This window comes from Gossypium arboreum, chromosome 10, assembly GCF_025698485.1.
Source record: "Gossypium arboreum isolate Shixiya-1 chromosome 10, ASM2569848v2, whole genome shotgun sequence".
NCBI lineage: Eukaryota > Viridiplantae > Streptophyta > Magnoliopsida > Malvales > Malvaceae > Gossypium > Gossypium arboreum.
In genome coordinates, this window is record NC_069079.1 from 126,169,928 (window position 1) to 126,197,886 (window position 27,959).

The 27,959-nt window shown below is 31.7% G+C and overlaps 2 protein-coding genes across 3 annotated transcripts; both read right to left on the bottom strand.

The window, feature by feature from the left end:
* Positions 1-110: 110 nt before the first annotated feature.
* On the bottom strand, positions 111-27,959 carry LOC108461282 (ras-related protein RABE1c-like). 2 transcript variants are annotated; one of them, XM_017761078.2, is made up of 9 exons: positions 27,869-27,959; positions 27,647-27,782; positions 2,182-2,254; positions 1,631-1,731; positions 1,457-1,522; positions 1,123-1,220; positions 838-900; positions 663-755; positions 111-516 (listed from the first exon to the last, which is right to left on the bottom strand). In XM_017761078.2, the coding sequence occupies exons 2-9, from the start codon at positions 27,717-27,719 to the stop codon at positions 433-435; spliced, it is 651 nt and encodes a 216-aa protein (XP_017616567.1). In that variant the 5' UTR covers positions 27,720-27,782; positions 27,869-27,959; the 3' UTR covers positions 111-432. The 2 variants fall into 2 exon arrangements, with proteins under 2 accessions (XP_017616567.1, XP_017616566.1); XM_017761077.2 differs by lacking the exons at positions 27,647-27,782; positions 27,869-27,959 and adding exons at positions 3,355-3,490; positions 3,582-3,716.
* On the bottom strand, positions 6,021-8,284 carry LOC108461995 (uncharacterized). Its single transcript, XM_017762007.2, has one exon. The coding sequence runs from the start codon at positions 8,229-8,231 to the stop codon at positions 6,216-6,218; it is 2,016 nt and encodes a 671-aa protein (XP_017617496.2). The 5' UTR covers positions 8,232-8,284; the 3' UTR covers positions 6,021-6,215.

Here is a 27,959-nt window from a genome sequence, read left to right on the forward strand (position 1 = left end):
TTATTGAAAGATTTGCACCTTACATCCAACCTCACAACATATATATGACATGAATTAATGACTTCTGAAGACATTTCGAAGCATCACAACATGAAGCACACACATATATGTAACATGAATTAAGAAATTCCAGATTTTTTTATTTTTTATTTTCTTTTCAAGAGGAAAAAAAAAACTTGAATTTAGATTATCTTACATAAAGCAAATACTTTTTTTTTTCAAAGCTATAAAGACAAATACTGAAATACAAAACAAAGGGTCATTTGAGTTCAAGAAGAATAAAGCCTAAGCCTGGTAGTTGGAAAAAAAGAATCAACAGAAAAGTAAATACATGAATTCACCATAATGTCGTCACAATTCGATTTTACATTTGAGGGACTGCCAAAAGCCGAAGCTTCCACCAAGAATCTGGCATATTTTTGTTAATTCCTTTTAACCTCCGCAGCAACCCGACTTTTGAGCAGCTTGATCAACACTTGCTGCAGAGTCTTGTTGATTAATTTTTAGTGCCATGGGCTGTAACCGAAAAACAAAGACAAGGAATCCATCATTTCGAACAAGCAGCAGTTGCAAGGGTTTATAACATTCCCATTTGTGTTGCCATCGACGGGGTTACTTATGGTGAATAAAGAAAATTAAAAGTCTTTTAGAAGAGAGAATACCTCAGCCTTATTATCAGATTCGGTGAGCCTTTGTTTAATATCCCGGGCTATTGAGAAGAAAACCTCCTCAACATTCAAATTCGTCTTTGCACTCTGCAAATACATTATTTATCTTTTAGCCTAAAATAATTATCTGCAATACAAATATCTGCACAGCAGCTAACATTCGACTTACAGTTTCAAAGAACTTGATACCGTACTCATCAGCAAGAGCTTGACCCTTGGATGTAGGCACGGCCTGGAAAAGAGATCATTTCGAATTATTACTAGAGAAATGTCAGGCTCGTGTGAATGTGTAAAGGATATATAGATTCAGCCACAACTCGTCTTTTCATAGCACTTTATTATTACAAGAAGCAAAGTCAGTACCCAAAGTCAACAACAAAGAACACACACTCTAAACCCATGAACATAAACAAGAAAAGCAATTTCTATAAATAATCAGAAGGGAAATTCTAACCCTTTTGCTCTCATCCATGTCAGCCTTGTTCCCAACCAGTACCTTGTTGACATTGTCAGAAGCATGTTGTTCAATGTTGCGAATCCAATTCCTAATATCTGTACATGAACAGAAGCAGGTTTTATAAGACTCGCAAGAGACATAGGAACCATTGAAAGAAACTCCATTCCAACTGAGGGAGATCCTAAGCCATCCATCGCAACAAAAGCACTGATAAAGGATGATCGACAATTAATTTCACTGCTTAAACCACTGAAACACACAAGGCATAGAAATGACGGAAAACCTCACAAAAAAGAAAAAAAAAACAGAATAAAGAAATTTGAGAAATTACTGTTGAAAGATGACTCATCAGTAACATCATAAACCAGCAAAATCCCCATGGCTCCACGATAGTAAGCTGGAAGAGCATGAATCCATCAGCAAAGTCAAGCATCAAGCTTAAATATACTTTTCGTACTAGAATGAAAAGAAAACAGAAATGCAACCTGCATAGACTTAAAGATACCTGTCGTAATAGTTCGGAATCGCTCTTGACCAGCTGTGTCCCAGATTTGTAATTTGATCCTCTTACCATCAAGCTCAATGGTTCTTATCTTAAAATCGATGCTGTCAAGGAAAATAAAATAGTTGAAAAGAGAAATATATATATTCAAAAAAGTTTTGAACCAAACTTCTATAACTTAGTATCGAATGAGTAGATGCCTCGACCATAAATAAGGCAGAGAAACGAGTGAAGCAGCAGAAGTGCCATAATAGTTCAAAAAGCACCCCCTGGAAGAGTATATACTAGTATTCACATCGAATACCAATTAACAAGGGATTGCTTAAAAGAGATAAATAAAAAAACTGAGATTATGGTACTGTAAACTCCACTCTATCCCTATAATGTTGCAGTTCTATTGGAATGAAACCAAGCAAAGCAAAACATCTTGAATTCTCCCCTGTTAATAAGGCCTTTAATGCTACATGGTTAAAGTGCTCCTCTCTGCATTCACGCTTCTCAAATCCTGAAATAATTTTAGAATATAATTTTCAAGAGTTGCCAGGGAGACAAACCCAATGGTCGTTATGAAACTAGTGGTAAAGGAGCCATCAGAAAATCGTAAAAGAAGACAACTCTTTCCCACACCTGCATAAACATAAGAAAGGCACAGTCAGGAAAATACACAAAAAACATAGCATATTATTTGCCTACCATGCTGGAATTGATAAATGATGCATGAAAACGAAATCCAGAGGAAACTCTAAGAATTCACCTTCAAACTAAATAAAATTTTGTTTTTGACGAAATTCATATTAAAAAGTAGCTTTTAATGCATGAACAGAAATGATCAATTTCATCAGTGTAAGGTGTAAGGTGCAGATTCAAACAAGAAAGCCTACTATCTACCACATTGCGAGTTTACATGTTAGCATACACCATTTCGCCTAGGTGTTCAGTGAACTAACCAGAGACATAAATGAGCATAGCTCACTGACACCTCGCATTCAACAATGCAGCCCATTTACAACTACGCCAATTTCACATGTTAAAGCACAAGTTCACAACAAATAACCATAAGCAAGTCTCAGCATCAAGGTTCTATGTCACAGACACTAGGATTAAGAAAATCAACGAAGCCTGCCCCTGACTTTTACCATACCAAAACTCATGAATCGAGTCTATCAATTCAAGCCAGCTAATTCCCATTTCTGCGAAGTGCAGAAGACTTGCCAACTAAACATTTACTATAGAATCCTAAAACAGCCCATATGATCAAACACTATTTACACATAACATGGGCCATGGCTAGTGAGAAGCATAAATTAATTACTCAAAAAATCCCCTACCCACTGATCAGAAGGCAAAAATAAAAAATAAAAAGGACCCTACTAAACCAGAATTTGATAGTTTTCTATGTTACAATCAAACAAAGCCTCCTCCATGTTATTCCAATCCAAACTCACCATATCTAATGTATAGTGAAAATGTAGTCTAAATCAAAATTAGAATAAAACCCAGTTCTTAGAAACCAGAGAAAAGCTCAAAAACAAAAATCAAAGCAATCTGATCTCAAACCAAGAAACGTATAGTATCTAGTCTATTTGACAATAAAAATTCTAAATACCCATCGAAAACTAACAATAGATTTCAAAAAATTCTGAGTACCCATGTTTTATTTTCCAATTATAACAATAAAAATCATTACTTCAACAAAAAAAAAAGGAAAAATAAAAACAAAAACTTACCACTATCACCAATTAAAAGAAGCTTGATGAGGTAATCATAATCAGCACGAGCTCTAGCTGGTGGTGCAGCCATTGATCCTCAAAAACCACGCGCAAAAAACCCAATTCAAAAATATATAATAATATATCCTCTTATCTGCATTAAAAAATATATATCAATTTCAAAACGAAATAAAAGAAAATTGTGAAATCAGATCAAGAAAAGGAAAGGAAGCGAGAGAAAGAACCTGAGACGCTGAAGATAGCAAAGCACATGCGAGAGAGAAAGAGAGAGTCCAATGAATACGGGGAATTTCCTTTTCATGTTTCTTCACTTTTTTTTTTTTTTTGATACTATTGTCACTTAGTCACGGTTCGGTTCCTCCAATGTAATTGGTTGGAATAGCTGGTTTATATAGGTTTGGCCTCATTGGATTTCAACATTCAAATATTAGATTAGGCCCGAAAATAGTCCCAAACAAAAAATTAAACCCGGGTTCATCTTTTAAGATTTATAATATAATATATTATAATATTTTTATATATTATGTGATTAATAATATATAAAATTATTAAATTTATAGTAATATAATACTACTATATATAAGGTAAACATTAAATATTTGTTAAGTCGTGGGTAGATATAAATATTTTCAAAATAAATTTAAAAATAACATAACTGGTTAAAGTGGGTTTGAGTTAATCATTTACAAATATAAATAGGTATAGGTAAAATTTTAGACTTATATTTGGACTAAATCAAGCTTTTGCAAGCATAAAGCGTATTATTATCATATAAAACTTAATCCAAACCCAAACACAAATCCAAACCAACCTCATCCATGAACACCTCTAACTATTAGTGAATTAAATAATTTTCTTAATATCAATATGATTAATATTTAATGTATTGTCGTTGAAATATTTTAATTCCACAAATAAAATTCAAATAATGCCACATGTTTCGTTTTATTTATAAATTTTTACTTTTTTGCATTTGGTTTACAAAAACATATCATCAATAATGTTAAAATATTGAAATATAGTGGATAATCTCAATGTCACATTTTCCTTAAATAAAGCTTCTAAAATTTTGGATAATTTTATCTTTTGCTTTTATTATTTTAATTAATTTCATGCAAATAAAAACTACTATTTTAATTTTCCCAAAAGTCATCTTTAATTCTATTCAAAATTTATTAGTATTTTATCAAAGCACATTGCAAGTTTTAATATAGATATGTGTATATATATATAAAGATAATATTTTTTTAATTTTGATTTCACTTCCATTTTCATAAATAAAAGTTGCCAAATTGTCTAAGACATATAAAAATTTATTATAATTAGGTTAAATTGTTAAATAAAAAATTCAATTGTTGTTAAGTGGAATTTAATGTAATAAAAATGAATTTTATAATTTATGATCATTTATGAAATTTGAGATTAAAAATATTAAAAGAATTAAATTAGTTAAAATTAAAATAAAATATATAATAAGAACAATTTAATAAAATATGCTTTTAGGTATTTTTTTTCTTTCGTCAATTGGACACTACTGATAATGTACCAAATAAGTTTTTATATCAAATATATTAAAAAAATTTAATAGAATAGTTTTAAATTTTAAACTAGACAAATAATATTTTAAAGAAAAAAATTGAAGAATGGTTACAAAGAAGAAAAATAATTCATTAACAAAGAGAGGGTTACAAATTTTCAATGAATTAGATTTCGTGATATATTCCCAAAATCTTGATGAAATCTAACCTAACTTCAATTTTATAAAATTCAGAAAATTATTTTATAATTTTTCAAAAAAAAAAAAGAAATTAGTTCCTACAATCCCTATATGTTTGTGTATTAAAGGGCCATAAATGGGCTTGAAATTTCCTATGGGCCTTTAAATACTTGAACTTTTGTTCTTGATGTCATTTCCTTGCATGTTTTCTATTTTTTTTGTTGTAATTTGTTAATAACTTTTATATAATTTTCTTTTCTAATAGTTTTCTAATCTTTTTACAATTTTTTGTCTTCTCTATCATTTTTATTATTTTTAAAATTTTAATAATTTTCTATAAATTTCCTATATTTTTTATAATTCCTAACAAAATTTATAATATTTTAGTAATTTTTATTAACAGTAATAATTTATCTAGACTTTTTATAATTTTTAAAAAATTATAACTTTTTTAAAACCCAAGTCAAACACCTTATCAATAGTTACATGGTCACTTAATAACTCATCAGAGATTTTAACATAAAACTATATTTCAAAAGTTTAATTAAATGTAAACATAATTCGAGAGATAATTAAATATTATTATTTATTAAAAATTTAATTAATTTTAATAATTTTATTATTGCTTTTCATTTAAGCCAACTTTTTTGTTAAAAAATGTTTGAATTAAACACTTAATTAAAACTTTTTAAAAAGAACTATATGAAAATAAGCAATAAAATACCAAATATTTGCATCTGGAATTGAAAAATGGATTTTTTTATTATTTTTATTCTAAGATAAAATAATGGAATGTTAATAAACTTAGAAGGAAAAAAAAATGTTGCGCACACAAAAAGAAAATTTCACAACCAAAACAATGATAACTTGGAAAATGGAGATTCAGGAACCACCATAGCATTAAATTGCACTCATTAATTAGTGATAACATTTATAAATCATATAATTGAGATCAGTACAAAGTAAATTTTATTATGCAAACATTTTGTACATTATTAAATGATGATAATAAAATAAGGAAATTATATATATTTACAAAGAAGACGATGAAAAAAACTAAACAACTGATAATTTTTTGCTCTGATCATCAGCAATCTCTGCATCGATTGACTGTCAAAGCAACATTATTTATTATGTCATTCTAAAGCAATTGGAAGCTTGTGCTGCATTTCCAGTGGATAATGTATTTGCATTCTGCATCCAAACACTCAAGAGCCAAATCCATGCAATGATGACCACATTTGTGACATTTAGGATAATCATAAACCTTCTCCACAAACATGAGAGTGTGTGGATGATCACTTTCTTTGATTTTGATCCCACGCTTGAGAAATAGATCATCATCTCTCGAAACACAAGAAAAGTGTGCTGAGTTATCACAAATTGGACAATGGTAAAACCAAGTATTGGGATTTCTTTCATTTTCACAAATATCACAATAATGATATTGTGAATAATCATTATCTTCATGGTATGTGAGGATCAAACAATGTCTGTCTGATTTGTGCCAAGTTGTTTTTGGTAGTAAATTGACACATCTACCATGCACATAAAAATTGCAAGCCTTGCATCTATATATTGCAGAATCACGAGTACTGCGACCACAAGCATTACAGCACCGCTCAAAAGACTTGAGGTAAAAGAGAAGAAGGTGCTCGTGTCCTCCACTCATGCAAGACAAAGGAATTTCAACACATCGAACACATACAAGTTCTTCGCACAAATAAACCTCACATTTGTAGGCAAAACCACTACATAGGAAATCACAAATTGAGCATCTAAAAATGTAATTTGGAGTGAGGACAAAGGGATCTTGGTGAAAACGACCCCAAATTTGCTTCTTCTTAGGTAACTCAGCACAAGATTTGTGGAGAAAGAAATCACATTCTAAACAACCATAAAAGGAAGTCAAGATGAGTTGACTGCAGCCACCACAATACCTTCGTTCCTTCACTTCATCACTTAATACTAAATTATGTTGATGGCTAAAATGTTCTATCTCTATATTTATCAATTTTTCTCCGACTTTGATCATTTTACGAACAGAAAAGCTTGGATTCATAGTACCCACTTCCAACATTGCATTAAGCAGCTTATCAAAATCATCTTTTGACTCTATTTTGTAATACCACTCAGTATCCTGTAGGGCACAATTCACGTGGATAATGAGCTTGCACTTAGAACAATAGTAACTCCCGCACTCTATATTCACCTCCTCGTGACAAATTAGACAATCATGTGTTGTACACTCATTGTCTACCACAAAGTATTTATGAGAAATAGGATGGTCGTGCCATACACTTTTGATAAAGCGTGGCAAGGAAATGCATTTCTTATGGATGATTAGGCTACATGCCAAGCAAATATAAGAAACATAATTTCCTGAAGTGCCACACACATCACAATTGAATGGCAATACTCTTAGACACCTTGTGAATAGGTGTTCATGACTACTTAGATCCTCAATAGTAGGTGGTGGAGAAACACATTCAATATGAAGGACAAACTTGCAAGTTGAACAACAATAAACCAATCCTTGATGTTGGGTTTCTTGGCATATTTGGCAAGGGAGATGATCACTGTTAAATTGTAAGAAAAGAGAATGGTAACGGTGGGAAAGGTGACTAATTTCTAGAGGTAACTCAAAGCATTTCTTATGCAGGTAAAATCCAGAATCATGAGAAATGTAATCAGACTCTAGTAAGGACTTTTGACATGCAAAACATTGAACTCTTTTGAGTTCTTGAGAATGACATTCAGAAGAGATGGGTTTGTCTTGATGAACAAGCTCTCTAGAGTTTTTCACAAGAAATTTGTATGATAGAAAAGCACATTTGATGTGAAAGTCTAAATTACAAGAACAATGATAAACAAACCTCTCACATATGTTATTGCAGAAACCACAAATAAGGTTACCTTCAACATATGGAGAGCTTGTCATAAGCTTAAGGTTATGTTTGCGATGAAAGGGGTGGTTCATCTCAATAGGTGCCTCAGCACAGTTCTTGTCAAGATGAAACCCACAGTCCATGCAACTAAACCTTGGACCTGACACCAACTCCCCACATGCACAACAATAAACCTCCTCACTTTCATGGCTTCTCCCATCATTGAAAACTAGAGGATGAACATGGCTAAAATGAGGAAGAACTTCCATCTCTCTCTCTCTCTCTCCTTTCTTTCTTTGTAAGTTTGTAGGTGTGATAGTTGTTGATGACTTTGCAAAACCAGAAGCCCACATATATACTTCAAAATTTTCTTAATCCTTATATTTAAACTATAAATTATTTTTGAAAGAAACTTCTAACCTATGTTTCTTTTTTTTTTTTTCAGATTACTATAAAGTATCAAGTAAATGATTTATGTTTTCAATTGGTATAATTTATTATTAACTTCTTAGCATATCATTGTCACCACATAGTCTTCACCATGAAAAGTAAATTCAAACCAATTTAAAGGATTATGTACATGTTAATCTAATGTTTAAGTAAATTATTTATTTAATTAGCGCATACTATTAAATTTTTTAACACTAATCTCATTATAAATTATTATTGTATCTATTCTTTTCTAGACAATACCTAAAATTACTCATAGTCTCCCCCACCCTTAAATAGGAGGATAAAGTACTTAATCGCACTCAAACCCACATCTTTCTACTCTGACAAAAATACCAATGCTAATTAAATTAAGACTCAATCAACGCGTATATAATTAGTTAAGTTTATAAATTTCATCACTATAAAACTATGACATATTAATATTTTATCATATTTTACATTTAAGAGAATAAAATGTGAAAAGAAAAAGAATTTTACTTTTATCTTTTTTTGGAATAATTTTACATTTAAGAAAAGAATTTTACTTTATTCAATCTTTAAGTTTATGTTTGTACTAAATAATTAATATAAACTATCATAAACTTGTTATGTATCCTTTTTATAGGAATAAACTTTTCTCTATATGTCTAAATAGGTATAACTTGTCAAAAACTATAATATGATTCTTTTTACGCCTATTTTGTGGTTGTTAAAAGTAAAGTAACAAGAAAAAAAATATATGAAAAACAAAATACAAGAGCAATTTTTTTTTTTAATTTTGTATGCTTTTGTCTTTTGTCAGTTAAGTAAAAATGCTCAAATTTTGTTCACTTCTTATCTCATTATTGCACTCCCTTAATTAATCTTAGAGTTGGCAAAATAAGTTCCAGCCCAAAAGTTCATCCGTGTTGATCTGAATCTGTAATGATTCAAGTTCGAACTCATAATAGATCCAAGCCTGATAGAATCCGAGCCCAATACTAATATGGCTTGAGCCCAAGATAACTTTAACTCAAAACCTAAAAAAATAGATTTTATAACTGAACAATATAATAAATATTAATAATTAATATAATTTTATGATATTATTTAAAATACAAATAAATGATAATTCTTTTTTAAAATGTATTCATAAATATTGCATATTTATATTAAAATTTTATTAATAGAAAAAGTAATTAATAATAATTTTATGTTAAATTATAAAACGAAATAAATTTTAAAAATATTACTTTAATATAAAATATTTTTAATACTAAAATTATATATGTATAATAAATATATAAATCTAATCTTAAATCTATAAAATTAAAATTTAATGGTATAACATAATAATATATTATATAACTATTATCAAAATCGAAATTGATTACCTAACTTGACCTTAAGCCAATTTACTAAATTAGTATATAATTAATACATAAATTAATATACTATTACCAAAACTATTAATACATATATAACTATTATTATAACATGGATTATAATAAAAGATATAATATTACATGATATTATAATGTTTAATCATCGATGCATATATATAAACTATTAACATATTATATGTTATGATATAGCATTATATAATATAGTAAGAAGGTTAACTTTTAAATGTATGAAAAGTATAGAGATTTAGAGTATATTTCAACTAATATAATAATAAACAATAATATATAATATACTACTATTATATATAACTATTATTATAATATAGATTATAATAAAGGATATAGTATTACATTATATTTTAACGCTTAATCATTTATGTATATATATATATATATAAGCTATTAATATATGATATGATATATCATTATATAATATAGTAGGAGGGATAATTTTCAAATGTAAGAAAAATATAGGGCTTAGAGCATATTTCAACTAGTATAATAAATAATAATATATGATAATAATTAATATATTATATATTACCCTATTATTATAATATGTGATATAGTATTAATGAAATAATACATTTTATCTTTTTATTATTTCTATTATCTTTTTTTTGCTTTTTCTATTTTATCTTTTAGTAAGAGTAATGTTTAAATCCTCAAATTGTCTTCCTTTCCAAGTAATCCTTTTTTATTTTTTCTTTTCCTTTATCCCTTTCTTGCTGTTTTATTTTTGAAAGGCATAAATTCTTTTTTTCTAAGTTGGAATATAAGAATATGGTATTGAATAAATTAAAGAAGAGATTTTCATTAAGTAGGATTGAAATTAAGATTTTAAAATTTAAATTTAAATTTTAAAAATAGTGCAAATTGAGTAGTAAATTATTTAGGAATATAATATTTATGATAATTTTTTGAATTTATGGATTTGCTAGAGACATGTTTAGCAATGAATTTGAAATCCTTAAAATATGTTTGAATTTCATAAATTCATGTGTTTATATGTTATTGATATATTAGATTGAATACCAATTATTTTATTCATAATATATGGATTTTTTATCGTTTATATAATAAATGAAATCTAAATCTAAATTTACAACTAGAGCATGTCTTTTTATCTAATAATTTTCTCTCAAATTACATTCTATGAAAATAGAAATTTAGAACTTAAAAATTAAAAGTATTAGGTGAATAAAATAGGACCTAAAATTATGATATATTGAAAGAAAAAATGGATAAAAAGGCAAGATTAAAATGCATTCAGATATAAACATTCTCAATTATAATAGATATATTAAAAAGTTATGACAAGAGGACGGGTAGCTACTAAAGGGGGAAAAAGTCCTGATCCATTTTCCATCAAGGGAGGGGGTATTTATAGCAGTCATTTTGTCTTATAGTGTGATGTGATAGGTCGTTATAATGGACGTACTGATACAGCGTAGTCAAATGCGGACGTAATGGGCCCAAGCAGTACAAAGTTGTTATTATTTAGTGGGGTCCAATCGTTGTTAAAACATGTTCACACTTAAAGATATGTTTGTGCCTAAAAGACGAGTGCCTAATAAGATAATTTGTTGAGCGAATGGCCTTATTGTGAAAGTGGGTGGACAAGGCCCACTCAAGGAGGAGTAAGAGGCCTAAGTCCTTTGCTGAGAGCAAGGGGAGGGCTAGGTGGAGAGAGACCGGGAGACTCGGCTTGAGAAGATGTTCGGGTGAGGGGGACCCAACTAGGGGGAGTTGAGAGATCAATCCTAGTAGCTCATTGTGTTAACACATGTCCAAGTTTTGCAGGGTATAACATATTTTTAGGTAGTACTATGCGCCTAAACTTAAAAAATTAAAGAAAAAATCTGTAAGGATATTAAGTTAAGAAAAAATCATAAAAAATTGTAAGTATCGGGAGAAAGTTTCAAATCTCCAATGAATATTTAAGCTTAAATAATTAACATTTAAAAAATGAGAATATACATTTATAAATACATATTTAAGAAATTATACTAAATAAAACAAATCTAAAGTAACTGCAAATTTTGATATTTGAATTATAATACCTAAAGATAAAAATTTTATTATTGGCAAAAAAATAATAGTAACATTTTAATTTTGTCAACTAGCGTATATAGACCTACTCATGGGCCAAGTTACTTGTCCAAGCCTGAAAATTCGTCTGAAATTTAAAAGAGTTTAGATAAAAATATTAGGCTTGAAAAATGAGTTTAGGCAAAAAATTAGGCCCGTTTGAAATATGGATCAAGTTTGGGCTTGAACATTTAAAACCCGAGCCTTGCCCAAGCTGTTTTTAACTTTATACTACTTTATATTATGTTATTTTAATATATTTATAACACATTTTAAAAACAAATCTATACTAAATATAAAATATTACTCTAATGTAAACATTAAAATAATGTTAAGATAATTATATAAAAATTTCAATAAATAAAAATATTTAAAATTATTAAATATTAAATTAAATTAATATAAATAATTTTTTTAAAAAAATTAAAAACAATATAGGCGAGTTTAAAATGGATTTAGGTTAATCTTTTACAAATATGGACAGATTTGGGTAAAATTTTATATTTTTGTTCCGGGCTGAACAGAACTTGAACAAACATAAAATTATTAATATTATATTTAGATCCGACTCATGAGTAACTAAGCGTATATCTTATGAGATGAGAATGGTTTATATGATATTTTCTTTGCTATTCTTTCATGCCTTTCGGATGCCTATAACTATAATTATAACTGTCAATAAAAAAAATAAAAAGCAATTGTTTTTCATTATTTAATTTTTCCCTTTTCATGAAATACACGTGCAGTAAAAACCACTAAATTATTATGACTGGAAATTATAAATAGTTGTATGATTTATTTTTTATACTTAAATTATTTTGCAATTCTTTTTTTTTCGCTTAGAAATGAGGTATTGGTGGAAATTAATTTTCAAAATGTTTCTAATCCTTCTTTATTAACCTCTACTTCAAATCCTGCTATAAGTTCATACCTATACTATTAATCTATAAATTAGTTTTTATCTTCACTCTCTCAATATAATAATATATATAATAGATATTATAATGATAAAATATATAATATAAACAAAATTAATTTATAAGTGCCTAAACTTTTATTTTCAGTAGTGATTCTTATTATTATACAATTATAGTAAAAAGATTCGAACCTGGGGTCTAACCTAGAATCCGACCCGAACTCTCTCGAGGAACTCTATTTTGAGGGGTTTGTCCTTATTCTTCTCTGTAATGGTGCGGTGAGTGTGGAATTAACCCGTGAAGAAGATTAAGGAACTCATTAACTTTAAAAGGACCAAAAATCACTTTCAGAACAAGGGGAAAGCAGCGATGGAATCATCAAACAACAACAAGAGAATCTACAGAATATTTGTTGAAATTCTTCCAAGGCTCATGATTTGCACCATAAATATCGCACGCCATCATCACACCAGAAGCTACGGAATCGTGGTTGGTGATTAGTTTAATGTAACTTCTTTGGTAGAAAGAAATCGAAACCCCAAATCTTATATACCTAATTGGGGTATTTCTAATATTAGTTGCAATGGTTATGTGTATTCTCTTCTTCTTGTTTCTTGCTTCTGCTTCTTTTCCAAATAAACTTCTACCGTTAACAAACCTGGAAGCTGAAATCATTCTGTGTAACTATTGAAGCTAAAATCAACATGCAAAAGAAAGTTTTTAAAGAATTTGATAATAGATTTCATTTCTGTGTAACTATTAAATAATTTTTTTTCCCAGCTATGGTATTTGAGTTTTATTCTGTTGAATTAATTTGTAATGATTAAAGCTGCTTTTTATTGCTTCAAATGATTTTTTTTATTTATTTACGCCCATTCTTTATAAAACCTTACGTGTGCTTAGGTCTTGAATTAAGCATTTAATTAAAACTTTTTTTAAAAGAATTATACGAAAAGCAATCTGGATTTGAAAATGGCTTTATCTTATATTTTCTATTTTTATATTTAAAAGAAATTTCATTTTGAGATTAATATATCCAACTTAGTGGTTAGCCTCCACCTGTCTTTAATTTTTTTTTATATTTTTCTTCATTTTATAATTTATATTCTGATTTTCAACTGCATCTTTAATATTCTCATTTCTCCAATTATCTTTATAATTATTTTATATAACTCATCCTCTTTTGTACCAAAAAATTAAATAAAAAAACTTATAAATCATATAATTGAGATTGCATTAAAGCTGTACAAAGTAAATTTTATTATGCAAACATTTTGTACATTATTAAATTATGACTTAAAACAAGGAAATCATATATATTTACAAAGAAGACGATGAAAAAAACTAAACGACTGACTATTTTTTGCTGTGATTATCAGCAATCTCTGCATCAATTGACTGTCAAAGCAACATTATTTATTATGCCATTCTAAAGCAATTGGAAGCTTGTGTTGCATTTCCAGTGGATAATGTATTTGCATTCTACATCCAAACACTCAAGAGCCAAATCCATGCAATGATGACCACATTTGTGACATTCAGGATAATCATAAACCTTCTCCACAAACATGAAAGTGTGTGGATGATCACTTTCTTTGATTTTGATCCCACGCTTGAGAAATAGATCATCATCTCTCGAAACACAAGAAAAGTGTGCTGAGTTATCACAAATTGGACAATGGTAAAACCAAGTATTGGGATTTCTTTCATTTTCGCAAATATCACTGTTGTGCGGAAGCGTGTGAAAGAGTAAAATTATTGTACTAAAAAATCACACTAAGTTCAATTCCCAGGAAAGAGAGGTGGATCACGAGGAACACTTAAGTACCAAGTCTTTCCTAGCCAGAATATCCCTCTATTGTAATTTAATAGCACAATAAATCACTACAATCACATTCACAAAATATGAACAATAAATAGTAAAGAACACGAAATTTTAACGAGGTTCGCAAATCTTGCCTACGCCCTCGGGCACTACCAACTATATTTCACTCCAAAATACAAGTGAAACTTTACAAATAGGAGAGAGAACAATGCCTTAAGTAGAGAATGGCAAATGTGGGATGATGAGAATGAGCAATGGTTGGCCTATTTATAGTTGAGGTTTAAGGGCCACCTTGCAAATTCCCTATTCACTTAGGGACCAAAAATTGCTATTATCCCATGCCCAACACTAAATAAATATTTGGTGCCCATAACTTTGACCTTTCCAAGGTATGGGTAGGTATGGGAAAGGTATGGGCAAGGTATGGGATATATTCTAATAATCTCCACCATGAAGATTTGATTAGGATAATCTTATCTTCACACAATTCTTTCTGCCTTTGACAACAATACTTGATAGTGCCTTCTTCAACTGTTAAACTTGCAGGATATTGATCAAGTTCAAACAATGTTCGAACTTGGTTGCTGTTACCACCTTGGTCATCATATCTGCGGGATTATCTGCAGTCTTGATCTTCTGAAGACAAATTTTCCCCTCTTCAATAATTTCCCGCACAAAATGGAATCGTACGTCGATATGCTTTGTACGTGCATGATAGACTTGATTCTTTGCTAAATGAATAGCACTTTGACTATCACAATACACGTTAATATGCTCCTGAACCAACCCCAAGGTTTTAGCCATACCTTGTAACCAAATAGCCTCCTTTACAGCCTCTGTTACAGCCATGTACTCGGCTTCTGTGGTTGACAACGCAATCAGATCGTAATGTAGACTTCCAACTTATTGGTCCTCCAGCAAGTGTAAACACATAACCGGTGGTTGATCTTCGCTTGTCCAAATCACCGGCATAGTCAGAATCAACGTACCCAATAACACCTTTACCAAGTGTATTATCCTGCTTGAATAGTAATCCAACATCTACGGTCTTCTGAATATACCGTAGAATCCATTTCACAGCTTGCCAATGTCTTTTTCCAGGATTATGCATGTACCTGCTCACTATACTAACTGCCTGTGAAATGTCGGGTCTTGTACACACCATTGCATACATTAAGCTACCCACTGCATTAGAATACGGAACTTGTAACATGTATTCTCGTTCCGTATTCGTCGAAGGAGATAGTTGTGCAGAAAGCTTGAAATGAGAAGCCAACGGGGTACTTACAGGTTTTGTATGCTCGTTCATGCCAAACTGCTGTAGTACCTTTTTCAAATACTGCTTCTGAGTCAAGCTAACTCTATCATGAGCTCTATCTCTCCATATTTCCATGCCGAGAATCCTTTTAGCTTCTCCTAGATCTTTCATCTCAAACTCGAGATTGAGTTGAGCCTTCAATCTTTCAATCTCAACTCTGCTCTTAGATGCTATTAGCATATCATCAACATATAAGAGTAAGTATATGAAAGTTCCATCTTGTAGCTTCTGAAAATATACACAATGATCAAATTTGCTTCTTGTGTACCTCTGCCCTTTCATGAACTGATCAAATCGCTTGTACCACTGCCTCGGAGATTGCTTCAATCCATAAAGCGACTTTGTCAGTTTGCAAACCCAATTTTCTTTTCCAGCAACCTTGAATCCATCTGGCTGAGTCATATAGATTTCTTCTTCCAAATCACCGTGTAAAATGCGGTCTTCACATCGTTGAACTAGTTCAAGATCATATTGCGCAACCAAGGCTAGCAAAATCCGAATAGACGAATGCTTCACAACAGGAGAAAACACTTCATTGTAGTCTATTCCTTCTTTCTGAGCGTAACCCTTTGCTACCAATCTAGCCTTGTATCGAATTTCATTTTTACCAGGAAATCCTTCCTTCTTTGCATATACCCATTTGCATCCAATTGCCTTCTTTCCCTTGGGCAGTGTCACCAACTCCCAAGTCCTATTTTTATGAAGAGACTGGATTTCTTCATTCATTTCTTGCTTCCATTTTACACCATTAGGGTTACTTATTGCTTCTGTGTAAGTAGAAGGAACATCATCATCTGCAATTGGAAGTGCATAGGCCACTATATCATCAAAGCGAGCAGGCTTACGAATCTCTCTTCTTGGCCTCCTATATGCAATTGAATCTTGTTGCTGTAGAGGTTCTTGGGTAGGAACCTCTTCATCATTTGTCCCTCCAATATTAGCTGGATCATCGTTAACCTTTTCAAGCTCCACCTGCTGCAAAGTACTACTGGTTTTGTCTTTCTTTTGTGAATCCTTGTACTTTAACATGGTTGATTCATCAAAAGTCACATCTCTACTGAAAACAATCTTCCTTGTATCAGGACACCAGAGACGGTATCCTTTTACTCCATCAGTTATACCCAAGAATAATGCTTTCTTTGCTCTTGGGTCTAACTTTGATTCTTTTACATGATAATATGCAGTGGAACCAAATACATGTAAAGAATCATAATCGATAGTGATTTACTACCACGTCTCCATAGGAGTTTTTCCATTTATTGCGGTGATGGCAAGCGGTTAATTAGATGGCACGCATATGTAATCGCCTCACCAAAATTCCTTGCCCAATCCAAAGATTGGACAACATACATCGAACTTTCTCGGATAGTTCGATTCATGCGTCTGCCACCCCATTCTGCTGTGGTGTATCCCGAACGGTGAAGTGTCGTACAATGCCCTCATCTTGGCATACTTGTAGAAATGGATCGTTTTGTACTCGGTACCATTATCCGATCAAGTCGTTTGACCTTTCGACCGATCGAGTCTCCACCATCTTCTTCCATTTCGTAAATGCATCCAAAACTTCATTTTTCTTTCCATTAGATACACCCATACTTTTCTTGAATAATCATCAACAAAAGTAACAAAATAGTGCATACCTCCCAAAGAAGCCACTTTGGTAGGTCCCACACATCATCGTGAACGTAGTCCAGAATTCCTTTTGTATTGTGAATTGCTGGACCAAATTTTACCCTCTTCTGCTTGCCCAGAACACAATGTTCACAGAATTCCATTTTGCAAGAATTTGCACCTTTCAACAAGCCTTGCTTCGCCAATGTCTGCAACGCTTTTTCACCAAAGATGTCCCAATCGCATATGCCATAATCTGGTAGCCTCTGAATCTACATCTTTTGTAGAAACTGTTGATGTTGATCCAATAACTGTACTTCCATTTAAAAAGTACAAGTTATTTCTTCTTGTGCCTTTCATCACCGTCAATTGCCCAGCTACTACCTTTAGTAATCCATCTCTCAAAGTGATTGTGAGCCCTTTAGATTCTAGGGCCCCTAATGAGATGAGATTTTTCTTCAGGCTAGGTACATAGCGAACATCTGTCAAGACTTGGATTGAGCCGTCGTAATTCTTCAATTGGACTGTACCCACTCCCATTGTCTTACAAGCACTATCATTGCCCATAAGAACAATTCCACCTTCTAGCTCTTTAAGACTAGAAAACTAGTCCTTATTAGGACACATATGGTAAGTACATCCTGAATCCAAAATCCACTCATCCGTTTGACATGCCATTGCCATGCCAACCAAACTAAAGTCTGACTCCTCATCATGCTCCGCTACATATGCATTAGAAATAGCCTTGCCCTTTTGTAGCTTAGGACAATTCTTTTTCCAATGCCTTTTTTCACGGCAAAAGGCACATTCATCTTTGGCGGGTCTCCCTTTGGACTTTTCCCTTCTACCAGATTCTTCATTGTGTGAACGACCTCTTCTTCGTTAAGACTTCTGCAGCTTGTATCTCGTGATCTCTTTTATCTTTCTTTCGAGTCTCGAGATCTATACAACGACTACTGATCGCATCAAATGTGATCGTGTCCTTCCCATGAAGCAATGTGGTGGTAAGATGATCATATTCATCGGAAGGAATTCAACAACAATAATGCCTTGTCTTCATCTTCAAATTTCTCATCCAAATTTATCAAGTCTGCTAAAATTTTATTGAATGAGTTCACATGGTCATTCATCGACATACCGGTGCATACGTGAATCGATAAAGTTTCTTTTTCATATAAAGCCTATTTTCAAGACTTTTCGTTAGAAACTTTTCTTCCAGTGTATCCCATAACTTCTTCACGATGTCTCCCTCATGACAGAGTACTTCGCTCTTTGGCCAAACATAGGCGGATTGTACCACACTTTGTCTATTGATCTTGGCCCACCTTGTCATCCATCTTGTCAGGTTTTTCTTCAAGGGCTATATCTAGCTCTTGCTGACATAAGACATCCAGGATTTCACATTGCCACATACCAAAATTATTGGTACCGTCAAATTTCTCTACTTCAAATTTTGCATTTGTCACAGTAGTCCTTGCTGATGACGATGCTGCTGCCATTTTTTCTCCTCAATCCCAGCTACTGTATATGTGAACAGTACCGTATACGTGAATAGTGTAGTAAACGGTCGTATTCCCCAAGTACGAATCTAGCTCTGATACCAATTGTTGTGCGGAAGCGTGTGAAAGAGTAAAATTATTGTACTAAAAAATCACACTAAGTTCAATTCCCAGGAAAGAGAGGTGGATCACGAGGATCACTTAAGTACCAAGTCTTTCCTAGCCAGAATATCCCTCTATCGTAATTTAATAGCACAATAAATCACTACAATCACATTCACAAAATATGAACAATAAATAGTAAAGAACACCAGAATTTTAACGAGGTTCGGCAAATCTTGCCTACGTCCTCGGGCACTACCAACTATATTTCACTCCAAAATACAAGTGAAACTTTACAAATAGGGAGAGAGAACAATGCCTTAAGTAGAGAATGGCAAATGTGGGATGATGAGAATGAGCAATGGTTGGCCTATTTATAGTTGAGGTTTAAGGGCCACCTTGCAAATTCCCTATTCACTTAGGGACCAAAAATTGCTATTATCCCATGCCCAACACTAAATAAATATTTGGTGCCCATAACTTTGACCTTTCCAAGGTATGGGTAGGTATGGGAAATGTATGGGCAAGGTATGGGATATATTCTAATAATCACAATAATGATATTGTGAATAATCATTATCTTCATGGTATGTGAGGATCAAACAATGTCTGTCTGATTTGTGCCAAGTTGTTTTTGGTAGTAAATAGGCACATCTACCATGCACAATAAAATTGCAAGCCTTGCATCTATATACTGCATCATCACCAGTACTGCTACCACAAGCATTACAGCACTGCCCAAAATACGTGTGGTACAAGAGAAGAAGGTGTTCATGCCCTCCGCCCATGTAAGACAGAGGAATTTCAACACATCGAACACATATATGTTCTTGGCACAAATAAACCTCACATTTATAGGCAAAACCACTACTTAGGTAACCACAAATTAAGCATATAAAAATGCAACTTGGAGTAAGGACAAAGGGATCTTGGTGAAAACGACCCCAAATTTGCTTCTTCTTAGGTAACTCAGCACAAGATTTGTGGAGAAGGAAATCACATTCTAAACAACCATAAAAGGAAGTCAAGATAAGTTGACTGCAGCCATCACAATACCTTCGTTCCTTCACTTCATCACTTAATACTAAATTATGTTGATGGCTAAAATGTTCTATCTCTATATTTATCATTTTTTCTCCAACTTTGATCATTTTACAAACAGAATAGCTTGGATTCATAGTACCCACTTCCAACACTGCATTAAGCAGCTTATCAAAATCATCTTTTGACTCTATTTTGTAATACCACTGAGCATCCTGTAATGCACAATTCACATGGATAATGAACTTGCACTCAAAGCAATTGTAACTCCCACAAGCCATGTTCACCTCCTCGTGACAAATTAGACAATCATGTGTTGTACACTCATTGTCTACCACAAAGTATTTATGAGAAATAGGATGGTCGTGCCATATGCTTTTGATGAAGCGTGGCAATGAAATGCATTTCTTATGGACCATTAGGCTACATGTTGAGCAATTATAAGAAACATAGTTTCCTAAAGTGCCACATACATCACAATTGAATGACAATTCTCTTAAACACCTAGTGAATGGGTGTTCATGAGTAATTGGATCCTCAATAATGGATGGTGGTGAAACACATTCAATATGAAGGACAAACATGCAAGTTGAACAACAATAAACCAATCCTTGATGTTGGGTTTCTTGGCATATTTGGCAAGGGAGATGGTCACAGTTAAATTGCAAGAAAAGAGAATGGTAACGGTGGGAAGAGTGACTAATTTCTAGAGGCAACTCAAAGCATTTCTTATGCAGGTAAAATCCAGAATCATGAGAAATGTAATCAGACTCTAGTATGGACTTTTGACATGCAAAACATTGAACTCTCTTGAGTTCTTGAGAATGACATTCAGAAGAGATGGGTTTGTCTTGATGAGCAAGCTCTCTAAAATTTTTCACAAGAAATTTGTATGATAGAAAAGCACATTTGATGTGAAAGACTAAATTACAAGAACAATGATAAACCAACTTCTCACATATGTTATTGCAGAAACCACAAATAGGGTTACCTTCAACATATGGAGAGCTTGTCATAAGCTTAAGGTTATGTTTGCGATGAAAGGGATGGTTCATCTCGACAGGTGCCTCAGCACAGTTCTTGTCAAGATGAAACCCACAGTCCACGCAACTAAACCTTGGACCTGACACCAACTCCCTACATGCACAACAATAAACCTCCTCACTTTCATGGCTACTCCTATCATTGAAAACCAGAGGATGAACATGGCTAAAATGTGAAAGAACTTCCATCTCTCTCTCCTTTCTTTTTATGTAAGTTTGTAGGTGTGATAGTTGTTGATGATTTTACTTTGCAAAACTAGAAGCCCATATATATACTTCAAAATTTTCTTAATCCTTAGATTTAAACTATAAATTATTTTTGAAAGAAACTTCTAACCCATGTTTCTTTTTTTTTTTTCAGATTACTATAAAGAAACTTTACTTTATTTTATTTTTTTTAGAATTTTACTTTTAAGAAAAGAATTTTACTTTACTCAATCTTCAAGTTTATGTTTGTACTAAACAATTTTAAGTAAACTATTAGTAACATGTTATGTATCCTTTTATAGGAATAAACTTTTCTTTATACGTCACAATAGGTATAACTTGTCCAAAACTATAATATGATTTTGTTTACGCCTATTTTGTGATTGTTAAAAGTAAAGTAACAAGAAAAAAATATGAAAAACAAAATATAAGAGCAATTTTTTTTTTTAATTTTGTATTGCTTTTGTCTTTTGTCAGTTAAGTAAAAATGCTCAAATTTTCTTCATTTCTTATCGCATTATTTAACTCCCTTGATTAATTTTAGAGTTAGCAAAATAAGTTCCAGTTTGAAAGTTCATTCGTGTTGATCCCAATCCATAACGATTCGAGTTCGAGCTCATAATAGATCCAAGCATGATAGAACCCGAGCCCAATACCAATATGGCCTGAGCCCAATATCAATATGGCTCAAAACCTAAAAAAATAAATTTTATAACGAACAACCATAATAGATATTAATAATTAATATAATTTTATGATATTATTTAAAATACAAATAAATTATAATTCTTTTTTTAAATGTATCCATAAACATTGCATATTTATATTAAAATTTTATTAATAGAAAAGTAATTAATAATAATTTTATGTTAAATTATAAAATGAAATAAAATTTTAAAATATTAATTTAATATAAAATATTTTTAATACTATAATTATATATGTATAATAAATATATAAATTTAATAATTATTAAGTGTATAAAAATTAAAATTTAATGTTAACATAATAATATATTATATAACTATTATCAAAACCAAAATTGATTAACTAACTTGACCTTAAGCCAATTTACTAAATTAGTATATAAGTAATACATAAAATAATATATTATAATGTATTACTATTATCAAAACTATTAATACATATATAACAATTATTATAATATAGATTATAATAAAAGATATAACATTACATGATATTATAATGTTTAATCATCGATGCATATATATAAACTATTAACATATTATATGTTATGATACAACATTATATAATATAGTAAGAGGGTTAACTTTTAAATGTATGGAAAGTATAGGGACTTAGAGCATATTTCAACTAGTATAATAATAAACAATAATATATAATATACTACTATTATATATAACTATTATTATAATATAGATTATAATAAAAGATATAGTATTACATTATATTATAACATTTAATCATTTATGCATATATATATATTGTAGCACTCAAACCCGCCCGAAGTTATGGCGGATCCGCATGCCACATCAAAACGTTAAAAAAATCCATTCTAAGTCCGAAAATCGTACTTGATGTTCAAAAGATTAATTCATTAAGGGTTAAAGTGAATGGAAGTCATGCACCGGTAGGAAACCGGAAAAGAGGTGGTGAGTCCATTGGATCGCTAAGTACCAAGCTCCTTCAGATCCAATCCTAGACATGCATACTTGCCATTGCCACACCTTAACGTCATGGATATTTCTAGGAAACCGATTTGATTAAGTCATTTTTAGGAAAAGTGATTAATTTTGGAAAATACTTTCATTGGAAGCTTTGCTTGTTGTCGTGTTATTTTGAAATCAACTGTTGTTTTTGAAAACGCTACCTAAAGCTATCCAATTTCAATAGTTAAAATAAGTATTACCTATCTTAGTAATACATATTAAAACCATCAAAAATAAATAAGCGGCCTTATTACATTTAAAAGCCCAAAACCTCAAACGTAATTAAAAGGATGTCCAGTTCACGGAAGAAAATCAAACTTTCGTAAAGGGTGGCCACTCAATTCCCTCATGACTCCAAGCCCACTATGGTTGGGGATTACTGCGTGGATGAAAATAAAAGGGATGAGTTTGGGGAAACTCAGTGTAAAATAACCCAACTATAGTCTAAATCAGCTCAACCCACGTAAATGAATAAGTTGGTCTTAGCCTGAGCGAATTGAATAAAGCCTATAGGCCCATAATGTAACGTAATGATATTACATGTTTATGCGAAACCCAACCATATCCAACCGTATACACCCGTACCAACCTTACACCGTGGGGGAGACAACTCGACCCACCCAACCGCTACACACCACGTAATTTGCAGCATGGCTGCTGAGCAGAATAATGTGACAGAGTCACCAGATATGAATAATCGTGGCGAGCCACCGAATAGATATATGTGGCAGAGCCACCAGATCAGATATTTGTGGCATAGCCACCAGAACGCTTCCTCCATAATATAACAATGTCCCAATGCAACAGATATATAATCATGGCATACATCATACAGAATCAGATCGTCATGCTTTTCAGTCAAAATTAACCCTAGGGGTATAACGGTAATTTTGCACCTAGGGGTATAACAGTAATTTTTCATACATAGGGGTATTATAGTAATTTAGCTACTTTTATGGTTTTCATGCATATCCTAACTATTTACGTACTATCAGAACACTTACCGCACATACTTACCGAATTGGGCCCGTTGGCCCATGAACCCGATCTTTGGCCCATTAAGCCCAAATTATCAAAATGTACGAAATCGCGCGTACTGCAGTTTATTACTTTAGATTACCAAATATACAAACCCAACTATCTTACGAGCATTCACACACTCGCAAATTCCCAAAATACTAACTTTTCGGCATTTCGGCTTTTCGGCTTTTGCCAATCTAGTCTATGAGAGGGTGTCAGTTACACACCTGTTTGCGATGATATGCTGACGAGATCCACACACGAACCGCCTACAATTGGATTACTAACACGTTAATCTAACTATTCAAATACAAACTACGATTAACCCCTTACAATATTCGCCAACCACACCTACAGATCATAGTAAGCTTATAAGAAATCAATAAGCAACTCATTAACAAATTTTTGTCAATGTTTACCACATAATCATAATTTCACTGCAAGCTGTCTTCCTGAGCAACAGTCACTAAATTATTTATAACTGGAGCTACGAAACTCCAAATCAAGTGTCGTTAATTTTCCCTGAAAATAGACTCATATATCTTTATCCATTAAATTTTTAGAATTTTGGTATGGCCAATCAATACCAGATTTTTCTTAAAGTTTCCCATGTTTCACTGTTTGACTAATCTGACCACTCTTCATTACGAATCAAATTTCTCATTGTACAGAATTTAAAATATGTTCTCGTTTATTCCATTTGAAACTAGACTCATTAAGCTTTAATTACATAATTTATGCAGCTTCTAACTCATCTCTCACAATTTATGGTGATTTTCCAAAGTCACGTTACTGCTGCTGTCCCAAGCAGATTTATTACCAAATCACTCTTTCACACCTAACTTGCATGCTTGTTATTTAAACATGTATATCACCAATCAATCATCACATATCTATGATTTTACTTAAGTATAATCTCCATTTCATCATTTTAAAGCACAACATGTTAGCTGATTTTTCCCTTTAACATCTAAGGCACATGCATGCTCATTTGTTTGGCTCAACTTCACCTATCTTCCATTTTTCATCAAAAGAACATGAAACAACAACCATTTCCTACATTTTAATTCATGACTAAATGCTCACAACACAACTAAAAACCAAAATATGCTTCAAGAGTTAAGGTAGAATCAAGAAGAACTCATGAACATCAAGATAGAAGCAAACTACCATGAATTTACCTTCAATTTTCTTCCCCAAGTGACCGAACATTCAAGAGCTTTCTCCTCTCCTTTCTCTTCTCTAACTTTAGGCTATGATGAACAAAGATGGACAAAACTTTGTTCTTTTCACCCCTTTTTCTTTTAATAAAATTTCATATTTCATCCATTTAATTCTTTAATACAAAAGACATGAAATGCCCATCATGAAACATTTACCTAAACCATTATCATGGAACATTTACCTAACCCATTATCATGGAATATTTACCTAATCCATTATCATGGAACATTTACCTAACCCGTTATCAATTTGTACCATGAATTATGGATATCAAGTGCTCATATTGTCTACAACAACATGATGGCTAGCCACTTCATGTAAAATGGGAGGTTTGTCATGCAAATCCTCCTATTTTGCACTCCTATTTATTTGGCCATTTCAATTTAGCCTATAGCATTTTCAAACATTTTCACATAGGTCCTATTTCATAATTTCACTCACAAATGACAAAATCAAAGCATGAAATTTTGCCAACATTCACAGAATTCCTGAAAATTAGGGCGTTACAAATTATTTAAAAATATAATATTTATGATAATTTTTTGAGTCTATGGATTTGCTAGAGACATGTTTAGTAATGGATTTGAAATCCTTAAAATATGTTTGAATTTCATAAATTCATGTGTTTATACATTATTGGTATATATTAGATTGAATCTCAATTTTTATCCATAATATATGGATTTTTTTTACCGTTTATATAATAAATGAAATCCAAATCCAAATTTACAATCAGAGCATGTCTTTTATCTAAAGATTTTCTCTCAAATTACATTCTTTGAGAACAGAAACTTAAAAATTAAAAGTATTAGGTGTATAAAATAGGACCTATAATTATGATATATTAGAAAGAAAAAATGGATAAAAGACAAGATTAAAATGCATTAAGATATAAAAATTCTCAATTATAATAGATATATTAAAAAAATCATGACAAGAGGATGGGTAAATACTAAAGGGGGCAAAGGTCCTGATCCTTTTTCCATCGAGGGAGGGGGTATTAATGCTACATGGTTAAAGTGCTCCTCTCTGCATTCACGCTTCTCAAATCGTGAAATAATTTTAGCATATAATTTTCAAGAGTTGCCAGGGAGACAAACCCAATGGTCGTTATGAAACTAGTGGTAAAGGAGCATCAGAAAATCGTAAAAGAAGACAACTTTTTCCCACACCTGCATAAACATTAGAAAGTCACATTCAGGAAAATACCGAAGCTTGAAGACAAAAAACATAGCATATTATTTGCCTACCATGCTGGAATTGATAAATGATGCATGAAAATGAAATCCAGAGGAAACTCTAAGAATTCACCTTTAAACTAAATAAAATTTTGTTTTTGACGAAATTCATATTAAAAAGTAGCTTTTAATGCATGAACAGAAATAATCAATTTCATCAGTGTAAGGTGTAAGGTGCAGATTCAAACAAGAAAGCCTACTATCTACCACATTGCGAGTTTACATGTTAGCATACACCATTTCGCCTAGGTGTTCAGTGAACTAACGAGAGACACAAATGAGCATAGCTCACTGACACCTCGCGTTCAACAATGCAGCCCATTTACAACTACGCCAATTTCATATGTTAAAGCACAAGTTCACAACAAATAACCATAAGCAAGTCTCAGCATCAAGGTTCTATATCACAGACACTATGATTAAGAAATCAACGAAGCCTGCCCCTGACTTTTACCATACCAAAACTCATGAATCGAGTCTATCAATTCAAGCCAGCTAATTCCCATTTCTGCGAAGTGCAGAAGACTTGCAAACTAAACATTTACTATAGAATCCTAAAACAGCCCATATGATCAAACACTATTTACACATAACATGGGCCATGGCTAGTGAGAAGCATAAATGAATTACTCATAAAAAATCCCCTACCCACTGATCAGAAGGCAAAAATAAATAATAAAAAGGACCCTACTAACCCAGAATTTGATAGTTTTCTATGTTACAATCAAACAAAGTCTCCTCCATGTTATTCCAATCCAAACTCACCATATCTAATGTATAGTGAAAATGTAGTCTAAATCAAAGTTAGAATACAACCCAGTTCTTAGAAACCAAAGAAAAGCTCAAAAACAAAAATCAAAGCAATCTGATCTCAAACCAAGAAACGTATAGTATCTAGTCTATTTAACAATAAAAATTCTAAATACCCATCGAAAACTAACAACAGATTTCAAAAATTTCTGAGCACCCATGTTTTGTTTTCCAGTTATAACAATAAAAATCATTACTTCAACAAAAAAAAGGATTAAAAAAAAACTTACCACTATCACCAATTAAAAGAAGCTTAATGAGGTAATCATAATCAGCACGAGCTCTAGCTGGTGGTGCAGCCATTGATCCTCAAAAACCACGCGCAAAAAACCCAATTCAAAAATATAAAATAATATATCCTCTTATCTGCATTAAAAAATATATATCAATTTTAAAACGAAATAAAAGAAAATTGTGAAATCAGATCAAGAAAAGGAAAGGAAAGAAAGAACCTGAGACGCTGAAGATAGCAAAGCACATGCGAGAGAGAAAGAGGGTCCAATGAATACGGGGAATTTCCTTTTCATGTTTATTTTAATTCTA

Excerpts from the sequence above, each read along its gene's own strand:
- LOC108461995 (XM_017762007.2), bottom strand. The coding sequence starts at position 8,231 with ATGGAAGTTCTTCCTCATTTTAGCCATGTTCATCCTCTAGTTTTCAAT.
- LOC108461282 (XM_017761078.2), bottom strand. The coding sequence starts at position 27,719 with ATGGCTGCACCACCAGCTAGAGCTCGTGCTGATTATGATTACCTCATT. Across the intron at positions 1,732-2,181 it reads AGTTTCATAACGACCATTGG|CATCGATTTTAAGATAAGAA; the intron begins GTTTGTCTCCCT and ends TTTCCTTGACAG. Across the intron at positions 517-662 it reads AATCTGATAATAAGGCTGAG|CCCATGGCACTAAAAATTAA; the intron begins GTATTCTCTCTT and ends TTTCGGTTACAG.